Source organism: Acromyrmex echinatior, chromosome 6, assembly GCF_024713525.1.
Source record: "Acromyrmex echinatior isolate Ae372 chromosome 6, ASM2471352v2, whole genome shotgun sequence".
Taxonomy (NCBI): domain Eukaryota; kingdom Metazoa; phylum Arthropoda; class Insecta; order Hymenoptera; family Formicidae; genus Acromyrmex; species Acromyrmex echinatior.
The window spans coordinates 16,238,383-16,254,082 of NC_141857.1; the positions used below are offsets into that span (position 1 = coordinate 16,238,383).

The window sequence follows — 15,700 nt, forward strand, 5'->3', positions numbered from 1 at the left end:
TCTAAAAACGAGTATATCACCACGCCGTTTATGACAACGCATACCAGCACGAACTTGTTCATTCTTGTTTTACCTCCTCTTTCTTCCTAGTGAAAGAGTCTCCCGAAAATTCTCGTAAAAATCCTCGTCATAAATAATAAGAAAATCCTCTTTCATTAAAATATCAGTACGCCGGAAACATGAAGCCGCTGCAGCAAAAAATGACCTACAGGACAAAAAATGTGTGCTATTCATATCCGCTGTTTGCACCTCCCCCCTCCCCTCCGTAACGAAAAAATGTCTCGATCCCAATATTCCTCGATTTTCCCATCCACCATTTTGTCACGGTATTCCCTGCTGACACCCCACTCTTCTCCAGTCATCGTGGGCAAGCCATGGACCAGAGTCAATCAAATGCACCATTTAATTACCTCATTACCTTCACCCTCGCGTCACCGATCAATCAGAACGTGCCATTTTTCTAGACAGTCTCCGACGCCGGAGGTGGAGTGGTGGTGGTTTGTTTTGACAGCCTATGGACCGTCCATAGTTGCTCATACACTATTATATATGAAAATTTATATATGAAAACAGATGTTTTGTTGTTAGTCAACGTTTTCGAAAATTTCTACAACAGTGGCGTTGCGAGTTACGAGTTCGACCTCGCGTACTATTATACCTTATCGAGTTTCACGTGGGATGCCATATTAAAGCACACAGGTGTAAGATTTGAACTGCTCATATACATTGATATGGTAATGTTTATCGAGCGCGGTATACATGGTGGTCTGAGCCAGTATTTAAACAAGTACATGTATATGAACCAACAACAAATACATGCCATCGTACGATCCATCGAAACTGTCATCGTACTTGATGTACTGTATGACGTCAACAATCTGTACGGTTGGGCAATGTGTCAACTATTACCTTATGATTGACGATTTTCAATGAATCGACATATAAAATTTTGACTTTACGACCATCGCATTAGATTCGCCAACAGACTATATTCTCAAGGTGGATGTGGAACATCTTCATGATATGCGCACACTAATCTATCGACGCGCGAGAAATCACCTGACAAGCGCGATAAGAAGCGCAACATTATGCGATAAACAGCGTTACATCATATAATACATTATCGCAACATGCAGCAATGTACTCGTCACGATCTTCGTATCGCAAAAGTTCACCGTATACTGCAATTCGCGCAATCTTCATGGCTACGCGATTACATTGAGCTCAACACAAAACTTAAAATATTGACAAAAAGTGATTTTGAAAAACATTTATACAAACTTATGAATAACGCGGTATTTGGTAAAACTGTGGGGAACGTGCGCGATCGCGTCAACGTGCATCTCCTCACGAAATGGGAAGGCAGACAAGGTGCAGAGATAATAATGGCAAAATCAAATTTCCATAGCGTTTTCTCGGAGAATCTGATCGCGATAGAACTGCGTAAGCTCAAAATAAATTTAAAAAAACGATATACGAAAGTATATGCATCCTCGACATATCCAAGACATGTTTGTATGAATTTCATCATGAATCATAATGGCACCGCTTTCGCGAAAAATGTAAAATGATGTATATCGATACTGATATTCATATACTATATAGAATGCGACATCATAAAACACGATATAAACAGATTTGACATGAGTGATTATTCTATCGATAATCTACGGTATTCGGCTCGCAAATAAAAAAATTCAAAAACAGATCTTATGAAAAACGAAAACAATGGTGCCATTATGACCGAATTCATAGGGTTGAAATAAAAAATGTATGCTTTGTATGTAGAAAAAAAGAAGGATATGAAGAAGACGAAAGGTGTCAAGAGCAAAAAGTTGTAGCGAGATATAACGTTCAAAGATTACAAGCAGTGCTTGAATGACGCAGTCGAAATGACGCGTAGAAAGTCGTACACAAGATCTAAATTGCACGAGGTGTACACTATATCAGAAACAAAAATCGCTCTAAATCCCCACGAAGAAAAGCGATACATCATGCCAGGTTCCATCGATACGCTGCCAAAGGGACAAACTGATGTAAATAAAACACATTTATTGTATAATATGTTTAATATGTATATAATACGTATGATATGTATAATATGTATAATATGTATAATATGTATAATATGTATGCTATATATATGTATAACATGTATAATATGTATACTATGTATAATTTAATACGTATTAGAACATAACAAGCGCGCGCTTTGTGCTATTAAACTTTTCGACTTATAAACTTTTACATAATAATAGTACATACATATAAGTTTTAAAATATAAATTAAAATTTAACTTTCCAAAAGCACAACGAATTATAAATTTCAATAAGGCTAATAAATAATGGCAAAGAGTCTAGCATGATGTAAGTACTCAAATAATTACATATTATTTATATATTATAATACATTATAAATTTTAGATGTTTTGGTTCTCACAGAACTATTTTTAGTGGACAATAAACTTACAAATTCATCAATCTTCTAAATTCCTACTCGTACAATGCTCGTAATTGTCTTATTCGTCAGTTAGATTATTTTTTGTTATTCCTCCCTTAATATCTTCGCTATTATATAGCGAATCCTAATGATTACTTATGGAATTTACTTATGGAATTATTTGTTCAGTAGCTCGCTATTACATCATGATGCTAATATATCTATCAATACTCAATTACCAATATTTATTATAATCAGCATTTTTATTTTCAAGTATTTCGAAACATTTCTGAAGTACATTTTAGCATTGAATTACAGCTATTTCTTCATTTTTCTTAAACTTAAGTGTATTATCATTAATATATGTATTTTTGAATGTGTTATTTGTTATTTAACATTTTATTTGACTGTATATATTTTGAGTTATGCAAATTTAAACAATAGCATGGCATTTTGCTAATATGACCCTCTAAATATTAATTACTCACTCTTTTTTGAGGTTTTCATATCAAAATAATTATTTCATAATCGATTGTAATTTCACTGTTAATCTATAGTTAATATTACGTGTACTATTTTTAGTACACGTAATACAAACTAGTACTAAGATTTTTAGTACTGAGCAGCTTATATGTAGAAGTTGTGTGAATGTATTAGGTGTTGGAATTAATTCGTAGCGTTTTTTAATGAAAGAATGTTATTTATTTCACATGAGCATTAAAAAATACATTAATGAAAGTACTTCCCATCACTTGTAAAACGCTACGAATTAATTCCAACACCTAATATTATATATATGGTACATTTATTTGCATATATTTTAAAATGTTTTATTTTTTGTTAATTTTGTGACCTGTTTTCTAAACAAAATTAATATTTTAAGGCTATTTTTATAGCCTTAGGCTATATTACCACCCATTTTTTCTTCGAGACATTATGCAATATCGCCACATTTTTATTAATAATATCCATGGTGGAATTAGAAAAATGAACCAAGATGATGTATGCGCACGTTGAAAATAATGAGGGGATCTGTCAGCCAATCAAATTTTGAGCTAATTTGCAAAGATGCACATAACTCGTTCACACTGCACGCTGTAATAAGTTCAATTTCTGATTGGTCGAGATCTCAGATCATGTGACGAATCCTCCGTCATTATGCGCGTTGGTTCACCTTTTTAATTTCACCATGATAGTATCCTAAGTAATCAATATTTTGTAACTTTGAGTTCAGAATTAATTCAACATTTTAACGAATGTAATTGTCAAGTTTTAAATTTAAATATTGATTATTAATAAAGTTATTGTGTAAAATGTAACTGGGGTGTCATAATACCATCTTCTCTTCTATTAGTATTCTTTTAATATTACAAGACGTGGTTTTGAAATTTGTATAAAATAAAAAAGTTAAACCTAAGCACACACAGTATTAGCTTTATTAATATTCATTTGACAAAAAATTGTTGTACTAAATTAAAAAATAAAATCCAAATGCTTTCTTTCACATCTCTTTTCCTTTCCTTTTTCTTCTCTTTTTTTTATATTTTTTCAGATCCTTCCTTTTCTATTTCTTCGTCTTTTCCTTTCTTTTCGGTCCTTTCTTTTTTTATAAGGCCTTTCCTTTTCATGAAGATCACTAATAACTGAAAATAAAATATAATTCCAAGATATTAACATAAATATAAATCAATTTAGAATAAATGAAGGACTAAGAGCCTGTTATGTAACAAAAAAATTTTTAATTTAACACATGATAATGAAAATAGTTACATACGTTTCGACACCGATCGAGTCATTCTCAATGTTACAATAAATATAATTGTAAAATTGTCGGAAATCTATGTAGTCAACAGTATTCTTCATGTTCTGTATTATAAAGTTAATAACTTAATAAACAATCTCATCGTTGTAAATTTTCGGCAGCAAAACCGTAATAATCTTAGAAAGTCGAGAGTATATGAAAAAAGAAAAACACTAAAATGGTGATCCACAGCATGGCCACAAATGTTACAAGTTAATAACTTAAATAGACCGATTCATCATTGAAAATTCACAATAAAACAGTAATAATCTAAAAGTATCCGATAATAAAGGAGAATTAATGCTGAATGCGTAAAATTAACAATATGTATAAATATAAAAATGTACCTTATTTAATAGTATGTTAAACATATATAAATAAAAATGAACGCAAAAAAGTGATGTTGTGATTCACGTCGTGGTAACAGACAGTAGTTATTATTTGTGAAGCCTTATTATTACTTATTCTAAATATAAATATTTTGCTTCACATTGTCTTCTTTCATATTTCTTTTTCTTTATTTTTTTCTTTCTTTCTTTTCTTTCTGTTCTTCTTCTTTTTTTTTCTTCAGGATGAATTATCAATTGGTTTAAAGAAAATACATAATTGTGTTTCAATTGTTCCATTAACTCTTTCTTCTCAATTCTTTCATCTCTTCTATCTCCTTCTTGTCTTACTTTGATCTTTTATCTCTCTTCTCTTTCTCTTTCTCTTCTCTCTCTCTCTCTCTCTCTCTCTCCCTCTCTCTCTCTCTCGTAATTTATTTACTTTTTACTTATTTTCTTTTTACTAAAAATATAAAAAATATATGTACCTATATGAAAAAGTATACAAATTTTATTATGATTTTTTTTTCCTACCCTTCTTCTTTTTTTATATTTTTCTCTTGTTCTTTGTCTCTCTCTCTCTCTCTCTCTCTCTCTCTCTTTTTCACTCTCTCTCTTTTCTAAATTCTGTCTTTCGTCCGCTATCTCTGTTCTCTTGTCACATTTCTCGTATTTCTGGTCTCGTCTCGTCTCTCTCTGATCATCTCATCTCTCTTTCGTTTCATCTCTGATCTCCTTTCGTTCTCACTGTCTCTATTTCTTTCGTTTTCTTCTTGTTTCATTCTCGTCTCTCTTTTTCTCATTTCCAATGTCTTGTCTTGCTCTTTCTTGTTATTATTAAAAAATAAATAATTTATGAGATATTTTATAATATATAAAAAATGTACCAAAATGAATTATAAAATATCTCAATTATTAATTAATATTAACAAATACTGAAAATTACAATAAAAAATCAGATTTTATCGAAATTGTGCTGCTTTTAATGCCATTTTCAACACGTTGCCATCAGATCAATTTGTTTATCTCTGAATAAAATTACTTGGTTTTAATACAGATTGCGTTTTAACGACATTGACGATGTAATTTGCAGGATATTCTAATAAAGGTATATAGGATATTGGAATATTTTAGAACATACTTTGAAGAAAGAAGATTATATTATCTTCTAAATCCTTGCCTTTTCTTTTTAAGTCTTTCCTTTCAATAAATCTGAAAATAAAATACCGCACAAAGAATCAATTCTTTTATAATTATAAAGAATGGAGAGAATAAATTAATAGAGATTGTAAAACTTATCTGATACGAATATTGAAGAGAAACTTTTGACACTTTGAAAAGAGATATCTTTTACACTATATTAACCTTAATACGCAACCTCAATTGTCAATCATATTTATATTAACCTCAATACATAACTTCATTGTCAATCACATTTATCAAAGTTAAAATCTCGACGATGACAGCCGAAGTGTCATGAAGTAAATAGTTGTCACTACGAGAAAATCAATCATCGCGGAAAAGCGGCAACAATAAGCTTCGAGAGATGCGAGCAATCGATTTAATCTCCTTTTTTTAGATAGGATAATATGATATGTATACTATGTATAATATAATATGTATAATATGTAAATATAATGTAGTGTATATAATATTTATAATATATATAATACGTATTTATATTTTTTATAATAAATATAAGTTTTAAACAAGATCCACGAATTGTGTGAATTGTCAAATTCCAACTATTTTACATAAATCTCGTTCCTCCTCTTGCGCAAAACACTTTTTCAACGAGATGCACGTCGGGGTTAGCGATCTCGACGCTGTGCAATTCGTATTCATAGAATTCTCCAGCGATAATCTTCCAAAAGATATCGGATTAGTTTGTTGTACTTTGACAATTTTAAACAATTTTTTTCCGTGCTTCAATTCGGCGCGTAATCTTTATCAAAGATAATAGGTAAACAAGGCCGGTTCTAATGCAGGAGCTCTGAGGGGGGGGGGGAGGGTGAAGGGCGGCTGGTACCCACGTCGCGGGGAGGTCCACGGGGAGAGGTAGAGGTGAATCACTCTTTGTATCGCGGGTGCGGCAATGTAAACCTTTGCGCGATTGTAAACCGTGATTAAGAACCTGTCGGCGATCGCACGAGTAACGGGACACATACCGATAGTTCGATGCCTGTGCGCGTTGTAATTTGATACGAGACGCGGCAGGATATCGATCCATTAATAGTTTCCGTTGTGCGTAAATTGTTTCCACGTATTCTTTAAGGTACGATTGAACTGTTCGATGACTGCCTTCATTACGGAATACGTAAAATAATGGTTGATGTTGCATTTCTTTAAGAGTTTCTGCACATCTGAGTTGTAATTCCTTTTCTTTGTCAGTCTGCAAATTTTTTGGACATCTTTCATCGTCTCGAATCTTTGCGATCGCCTTGGTTATATAGTTTCCACTTGACTTTAAGTGGCACGGCCCATGTGTGCTTATTCAGCACGTCAATGATGGTGAGAATGTAGTGATAACCTCTGTTGAATCGCGTATAAGGATGCATCTCAAGCACATTCATTCTTGATTTCGTTCAGATGATCCTTCAAATCTTGAACACTCTGCTGCACGTATTGTTTGTATGCTACGTCAACATCATCCACCGGTAGCGTCACTCGTCGAAATGCGCGACTTTGCGTCAAAGTCGGCAGCGATTATGCAAAGAGCGTTATCCCGCACGTAATTTCTGAGCAATCCACACTGATAGTGCGATTCGCTTTCTACTCCAAGCAATAATCCAAATTTATTAATCGGCATTGTCGACTGAACGACATGTATAAAACGAGGTTAATTTATAATCAGACCAACTTCGCGAAGCTCTTCGATAATCGACAATCTCATTGTCGTGCCATTGTAACCAGCTTGGCGCGAAGTCTCAAGCAATCGCAGACGATCCACAATTTCGTTGGGATCGTCTCAATGGATATAGTCGATCTTGTTATCGTTTAGTGTCATCGCGTACGCGGTAGATTTGTTTGTTCTTGTTCATACTTTTTTGTTTATTCTCGTTCGTACTTTTTTACCAGACACTAATAGCGCTATTATGTTCTTATACTTGTATCCCTTAGTATCCATTACTTGATTACTCGAGCTATGACCGCGCTGATGAGCGTTTGTTGTCAGCAAAATGCTTCGGTAAGTCTGTATGTTATCTGTACAGATACTTTTGTTGAGAAATTTCATGAAGATTAACTCGTATAGGCTTGATGTTCCATCATATTTTTTTCTATCTATAATTATATCGCCATTTTTGTGCAAGATGATACGTTTGTCATGGAGCATCGTTCTCTTGTCGCTGAAATAAATTCCATACACGACGTCTCTATTGACGGCTTTCTTAGCTTAGGAACGCTTTCAGATATTTCTGTCTCAACGGACAAGTTTGCATGCAATTTTTCCTGCCTCTCGGATGTTTGAAGCAGACGTCGAATGGATGTTACGAGCGGTTCATCGGCAACCTCGAAAATTTCTTCGACGGAGGGAGCGTGGCCATACGATAAATCGCGCGATTGTATTATTTCACTTCGTTCAAAATGAATAGTACGATTTTCAATTGACTCAATACTGATTTCACAGACGTGGAAGCTTATATAGAATTGTCGTACAAAGCACTTGGCCGTTTTCTTTTGAGTTTTGGTTCCTCGTGAAAAGAATGTTTCAGTCATGATAGGATTCTTGGAGGAGTCAACAGTGTTTTTGACAATCTGTTTCAACAGGTCGATAATACGTTTAAAGTGTCTAATGCGATGTCCTCCTCCAATTCACCAATCTTCAAATCGCGGTATTTTTTGCGAATCGAATCGCTTGTTTTCGTAATCTCCTTAGTAATCCTCTCATGATCTTTGCCGTTGTCTATATCAACATATTGATATCAACTGATCACGTCACAGCAAAGTCGTTAAATTCTTTTCTGTATCGCCCATTGGTAAGCGCACTGTTCTTGTCAATCACTAGAAATCCATATTTTTACTGCCAATATTTACGACACAAATCTGTGTCTTCTTACTGAAACCCTCATAGGATATATCGGTATTTACGTGTTTTGTACATGCACTGGCAGAAATGGTGTCCTCTGGGGTTCAACGCGCGGCGCTACACACTCGTACCGAAGCGCACAGGTACGTGTTATTGGAAACGCGGAGGAGCGCGAAGGGAGAAAGTAGTAGGGGGAACTCCAATATTCTTTAGCGCAAGGCACATAATTGAGAGAGAAAGCGTAATTGGACGTGACTCTGGCTCGCGGTGTCCATTCGCTGTCTTACACATTTGTTACTAGTACGAGTGAGATACCCCAGTGTCTCTCGCTCGCCAATATTCATAATAATACTTTTATTATGCACAAAATGTTGTAATTATGCATAAAAATTTTTAATACTGTACAAAATTTTTGTGCATAATTAAAACATTAGTGTAATTTTGAGACTCATTGTAATAAATTTACATGCATTTATAAATTTGAATGCATTTATAAATTTGCAATGTACAAATGAAATTAATATTTTGTATCGCAAGATTGCAAAATTAAATTTACAGTTAAATATAAGAACATATAATAAAATAAATAAAAAAAATATGTATGATATAATGCCGCGCGCCGAACAGGGGACATCCGGTTCTTGCCGATGCGTATACACGCGTTTTAGATTGGTACCATTTAGTTGGTTTGAACTGCATCAACAGATTTGCATTGTCGTGTATAAGATGCTTCGATATCTTTGCATATATCTGACAGAGATAGAAGCAGTCGATGTCTGCGTGTTGTCCCATTGCAAAGTTCTCTTATCACGTCCTGCTTGTCGCATGCCACGTTATCAAAGATAAAAATGGAATAACGTCGCTGTTATTGGAGAATGTAAAATAATCAATTTCCTCAATCGGTGCTAACAAATTCGCCAAGTATCGATATTTCGATTGTTGCAGCGATTTTGAATATACGTATACGTTCTCAAATGCCGTGCGGACTTTCCAACAGCACATTCATAATCAGTACATTCGTTTTGCCATAATTTGACGGTCCGCTGATGATAACACGTATAGAGGCCGATAGCATATCACCATGCTTGCAAGTCTCTTTATTAGTTTGCACTTTGCCATCGAGATTCGTCACTTTAATCGCCCGCGACTGGTGCACGAACCGCATATTTTCTCTTTCTACAAAATACCGAAAACGATATCGCGAGCGGGCCTATTTATAGAGCCGCGTAGAGTGAAATCGTTCAGTAATCAAAATGTTTCTCGTCGTGTCAAACGATTTGCAGTTTAACTTCAAAAGAGCTGGAATATATACCGAAAATTGTGCTACGAGAGTTTGAAAATTACATAGATCTGTTGTGGGAGATAGATTACCAAAACATATATGAGCAGATTTGTACAGCGAGAGGTACAGCGATACCGTCGATGTCTGAAGTCAATTACAAATGCCAACTCATCAAATGCATATCGACGGCACGGTGCCTTTGATAAAGAATTATTGAGAATGCCGTCGAGAGACTTGTTAATCGTGCGATAAACACGCTTTCTATTGAATTGCATATTCTCGGATATTAGTTTCGCAGTCCGAGAACGCGATTGGAGAAGCGATTGGCCAGAGGTGTTAATTCATTGCTGCGTGTCGCGATCACGACATAGCGTATTCGCACAGCAACGATCTCGCTGAACGATACGTGGCTGACAATATACTCGCCGAAAAAGCACGGAAACGCATTATCGCGAGTGATTTGACTCTCGAAGAGAGAGCCGCAGTCACAGTCGTTTGGGCAGCTATGCAGACTAAAACGAAAATTTTTATGAACTTGAAAACAAAGAAAAAGAAGAGCAAGAGGATTTTTCCAAGCGAAACGCGGCGGCATCCTGCTCATTCTACCGTTGTTGGGCGTTCTCAAGTCATTGATCGGCGGGGCGGTGGGATTCGCTAAGGCCGTAAATAGGCCGTGATAGTTTATGTAAAGCGGCGCAGCGTCAGCTAGATGAACTGCAACGTCATAATCGCATCATGGATCGTCGCGGTATTTATCTCGCTTCTTACAAGCGCGGACAAGGTGTCGCGCTTAGAAAAAAAAAACGTCGATAAAAATGTCGAAGGAAGCAACTACAACTTGCAAATCGTATGCGCATTCTGTATTTTAGAGATATCTTTACGCGCACTATATTACCGGTCGAAGGAGTACGTCAAAATGAGAACGGTCATAAATTTAGACAATGCCGAGGGACCCGGTCTACATTGGGTGGCATATGCGAAAAGGGGGAATCGCGTCGTGTACTTTGACAGTTTCGGCAATCTTCGACCGCCGAAGGAACTCGAACAATATCTGGCAAACAGTGTAATCGAGTAGAATCGCGCGTCTTATCAGCGTCTTATAATCAGAACAATTACGGGCAGCTTTATCTACATTTTCTGCGGTCGGTTGATAAGCAAGTTAAAGATCGACATTGCACTGTTTAATTCAATGCTCGTTCAAACATCTCGCTGACTGGCAAGAGTAGCGTCCTTACAATGAACTACTTTCCAGCGATAGATTTGGGCGATGGCGATTACGAGCTCGATCTGACGAACTTTGAAATGTACTATACTCTTGCCAATGTAAATTCGACAATCAACAAGTTTTACTACGACAACGAGGAAATTGTTATTCCTGAAGGATAGTACGAACTGCGCGATATAAAGCGGTTCCTGAAGCGCGAAATTTTATGTTTTCGCGACGCGAAGAGCAAGGAGAATGAAGAGTTCCCACTGGTAATTCGCGCCAACAACAATACAATGAGAAACGAAATCAAATGCATCTATCGGATAAATTTTACAAAACCTTGCAACATTAACTCACTGCTAGGATTTTCGTCGAATCTCGTGCTGGATCCGCGACAATGGCATGAGTCAGACGTACTGATAAATATCATCAACGTAAACATCATTCGTATCGAGTGCAATATGATCGCGAATGCGTACACCGCAAGCAACGACAGATGCGTGTACACGAATTTTCACCGAGCGTACCGTCAGGATATAAGATATCGGAAAGACCTACACAGATCATTTACTTTCCGATCATCGTACGAAGTATTATGATTTTGATGATTCGCATGGTGAATCAAAACGGTCGATTACTCGATTTTCGCGGAGAGGAGATCACTGTTAGATTGCATGTACGATGGCTAACGTGAGATGTTTGTGTTGAACGAACAGACGAAACAGAGGATAGATATATTAATGAAGAGACTACACCTGAAAAGAAACTCACTACGTCCAACGTTGCATTTTTAAAGTCGTTGGATTTCATCGTATGAAATGGTTGATATCTTACTGGTAAGCCAATCTTAGACGACTGCATCGTCAAGATTGAGATTCACACGTACAATCCGTACGCCAATACTACGTTTGGATAGCGACGAGATACGGATATCTCACAACAGGATATGTACACGTTGCCATGCGACAGTTTTCTCTATGTCGAAGGAAGATTGATGGTGAAGAAGAAAAACAATTAGATGATGCTTGTCAATGACGCTTGAAAATAATTGCGTGGCGTTCATGTTTGATGAAATTCGATATGAACCATGGTGTGGAGATTGACCGCAACAGAAACATCGGAATTACCAGTAACTTCAAGAATTGTGTCAATGACAAAGCTTTGATTGCGTTGAACGCTGACTGGAACTCTAGATCTGACACGGAGGAAGGACACTTTAATTTTTTTACGTGCCGCTCAACATGCTGTTGGGTTTTTGCGAAGATTACAAAACGCATGATTGTCAACGTTCGCCACGAATTGATTTGATACGAGCGCGCAACGATTACAATTACTTGGTGGGGAATCCTGAGACGGAACCAGAGATTGAATTATTCAAAATGCAGTAGCGGAACCTTACGTTGCGTTAAATGAGCTCAATAAATTATCAATGCTGCAAGCATTGGAAAACAGTCGTTATCTAAGCATGAGTTTTCGCTTGTAAGATCTGTATGAGTATCCTTTGTTACAGAATACAACTATGCATTCATGAGCCGTCGAAACGAAGATTCAGAGAAGCCGCGTACATTATCTTTGTTCTGCAGACCGATCGAAAAAAATATCATGTCACAAGATGTTAACGTATTCGATTGTAATTTGAGTAATGTGAAACTTTATCTAAATTCGACGTTTTATCCGTACGACGATTTAAACCTGAATTTTGGCAAAAAGAGATTTTGGCAAAGTACGCCTGTTTGATATATACGCGCATTTTCGTAAAGCATATTATGGAATCGATTGCTTCAAAACGCTACTCACCTTGCTTTATCGAGAAAGGGTCTTTTGTAGTCATTGATTGCTCGCGACAAAATGAATCCGTTAAGAGCGCCACTGTGGACGTACGCATAGAATTTGATCGCAAGGAGAATGTTCCTGCCAATACATCCGCCTATTGTCTCATCATTCATGATCGTATAATTGAATACTGTCCGTTATCTAATGTAGTGCGCAAGAATATGTAAATTGCAATGTCAGCAAGTATCTGAAATATAAATGAAGAAAAAGCCGGAATGAGGTGCATTCTTGAAAAATTGCTCATCACGGTTATACCAAAGTGGATCTGCAAGGGTTCGTCGTCAAAAAAAGATTTATCGTTAAAGAAGTACGATGCTGAAAACGGGAACCATTCTCGCACATTACATATTTTCATATCCTATGTCATGGCATTTTCTGACGAGATCCGACAAATCTTGAGCTTCCTGGTTGAATGCTTATCACCATGAATTGCGACGGGATGATCCCGTACAGCATGGCGAGGCGTCTAATTACGAAAGGAAGCCGTGATAGAAAAGAATGAAGTATATGTCAAGGGACATGAAAAATGAACGAGAATGGCTAGCTGATATGCCAAACAGCGATAACGTCATTGTTGAAACTCTGGATGCATATTACAAAGATATAGAATCATTACGTAATCTAGATGATTGTAATACTATACGATGTGGAAGGCACGCAAAGAATTGTACTTTACAAAAAAAAAATGTATTTAAGATATTTAACTTGTCGCGACATTAGGAAGAATTGTAAGATTTTTTAATAAATGTATGTTATTTTACATTAATATGTTTATTTCTATTACCCTTATACCTATAGACATTTAAATAAATATATCAGATAGATGTTGAAATTAACTGATAGCGGTTCGATATCAGTTCGATAGCTATTTATAATGGCCTGATAGCTGTTTATAATGCATCGGTAGTCGTTCGATAGCCGTTCAATGGCTGTTTGATTACTGTTCGATATGCTTAATTGCGCTTCAATGTGAAGAGCTGCAACAGATAAAAATGCTGTGGTGGAATTTTTCGAGTATGATGTCTTTTCATACAATTTTGATTGAGACATACACTTTTACTCGAAGCATTGTACTTTTGCAGCTGATATATTGATTATGATGATGATCTAATTATAACTGATAATATGCTGAAGTTTCTTCTTGGAATCTTTTGGATGCGAGATATACTTTCCGGCTGAGGTATAAACTTTTGCACGTGGTACTATATTTGGTTGGAGAATTCTTTTTCAAAATGATATCATGCAGTCATATCTTTATTATAAATTCCCGCACAGCCTCCGGTCTGTCAGTTTGCTTGTTGAATTAGTCCTTTTATCGGTGTCAATCAGTCAGTAAATCTATTATTAAAATGGCGAGTATCAATAACTTAATTGGTTGCATGCATTACATTGTACGTGCAGGCATTGCAGCTGGTGCAAAATCCGTTGAATTGATAGATAGTGCGTGCAATTCAGAGCGGGAGGCTGTCAAGATCGATCAGCGTGTGCCCAATGAGTTGGATTTTCGCAATGATAATGAGCTGACGAGGAAAACATAAATATTACATTTTATTAATTCAGTAATTAGTAATGAAGTATTCGAGCGAGATGAGAATATTTTATCAGTTTATTTCTATCAAGACTAAATCTCGGTATATCGATATCAGTATTTTTTCATCTTAATGAGTCGAGATTATAGATTATATATATGTGCGTGCGTGTGTATTCATTGTCATTTATTTATATTTTATTTTTATTCTTAGATATTAATTCCGATTTTTTGAGATGTGAAAAAACAATCTGATATAATATTAATCTTGTAATACTTGTTATTTTAAACAATGCAAAAAGTTTCAGGATGATATTTTGGTATTCTCACCAATACTAGCGCAAATTCTCATTAGCCCATTATCTCTTTTTATTTATTTGCATTTTCATATTTTTATTCTTTGTTCCAGATACAGTACCGCTGACATCGTTACGCAGTTGAATGACGTCATGTACGCTCTGGATTTATTAGAAGTACCACCGAGGATTTTAGAAAAGTGAATAGAAGATTGAGTAGGCAGCAGAAGAAAGACGAAGATCAGGGTGATGACGTATCATTTGTGCTGCAGCGTAGAATTCAAAATTAATAAAATGATTCCCGCTATCTAATTGAGTCTGAAAAGAAGAACTGACCACCTCATAGAGAAATATTATTGATACAAACACACGATGAACATTGCACACTGAATGCATCTATCTTATATTTCGAAATAGTATGTACTGAAGATAGCTAACAATTAGCCGAAACATATTTGCGAGCGATTATTAAAATTTTGTAACTATTTATTCTAATTGAAGTCTGATACTTGACTAAATGTTAACATTAATATTTAGCACACACTTTCTACAATAATTCCAATAACCATTAAGCTTGTTATTACATTAATTTATTCATTTCAGGAATTAATATTGCTATTATTTTTAATAAAATGATTGTAGCAAACACTATTTTAAGAATTATCATTATACTGAAGAGAACTCAAAAATAGGATAAATAAATATTTATAAAGATTAAATCGTCCGTATTTCTTCCATCCTTCCCTCTTTCTTTCAACCTCAGCGACATCGCGTTTCACAGCGTTACGCGCGCATTATCGCATGCTGACAGCATCACCGCGTTCGACAATATCATTGCGCACATATTAGGATTCTTCATTCTTTAGGTTATTATTATTAATATAATAAACACAATTGGTGGGACAAAGATGCGAAATGTAGTCGCATAAAGGGGAAGAGGAGCGATGCATAAGAGGAATA

The 15,700-nt window shown here is 35.6% G+C and overlaps 2 protein-coding genes across 3 annotated transcripts in view; one reads left to right on the forward strand and one right to left on the reverse strand.

Annotated features, from left to right (window-relative positions):
* Positions 1–727: 727 nt before the first annotated feature.
* Positions 728–14,985, forward strand: LOC147909596 (uncharacterized). Its single transcript, XM_087407460.1, has 3 exons — positions 728–1,443; positions 1,789–2,036; positions 14,854–14,985. Exons 1-2 carry the CDS (start codon positions 1,131–1,133, stop codon positions 1,839–1,841), a joined length of 366 nt encoding a protein of 121 aa, XP_087263586.1. The 5' UTR covers positions 728–1,130; the 3' UTR covers positions 1,842–2,036; positions 14,854–14,985.
* CCHa1 (neuropeptide CCHamide 1) overlaps positions 3,951–15,700 on the reverse strand; it is a 260,158-nt gene continuing 248,408 nt past the window's right edge. The window contains exons 5-6 of one of the 2 annotated variants that reach the window (XR_015545541.1): positions 4,215–4,306; positions 3,951–4,083 (exon numbers count right to left, since the gene is read on the reverse strand). Coding sequence is in view for 1 of the 2 variants with exons in the window: in XM_087407458.1 (XP_087263584.1) it covers positions 4,077–4,083 (7 nt within the window). In the remaining variant the exon portion in view is untranslated. The remainder of the gene's footprint in view (positions 4,084–4,214; positions 4,307–15,700) is intronic. The other variant, XM_087407458.1, reaches the window with a different exon arrangement.

Excerpts from the sequence above, each read along its gene's own strand:
- LOC147909596 (XM_087407460.1), top strand. The coding sequence starts at position 1,131 with ATGCAGCAATGTACTCGTCACGATCTTCGTATCGCAAAAGTTCACCGT. Across the intron at positions 1,444-1,788 it reads TCTGATCGCGATAGAACTGC|AAAAAAAGAAGGATATGAAG; the intron begins GTAAGCTCAAAA and ends CTTTGTATGTAG.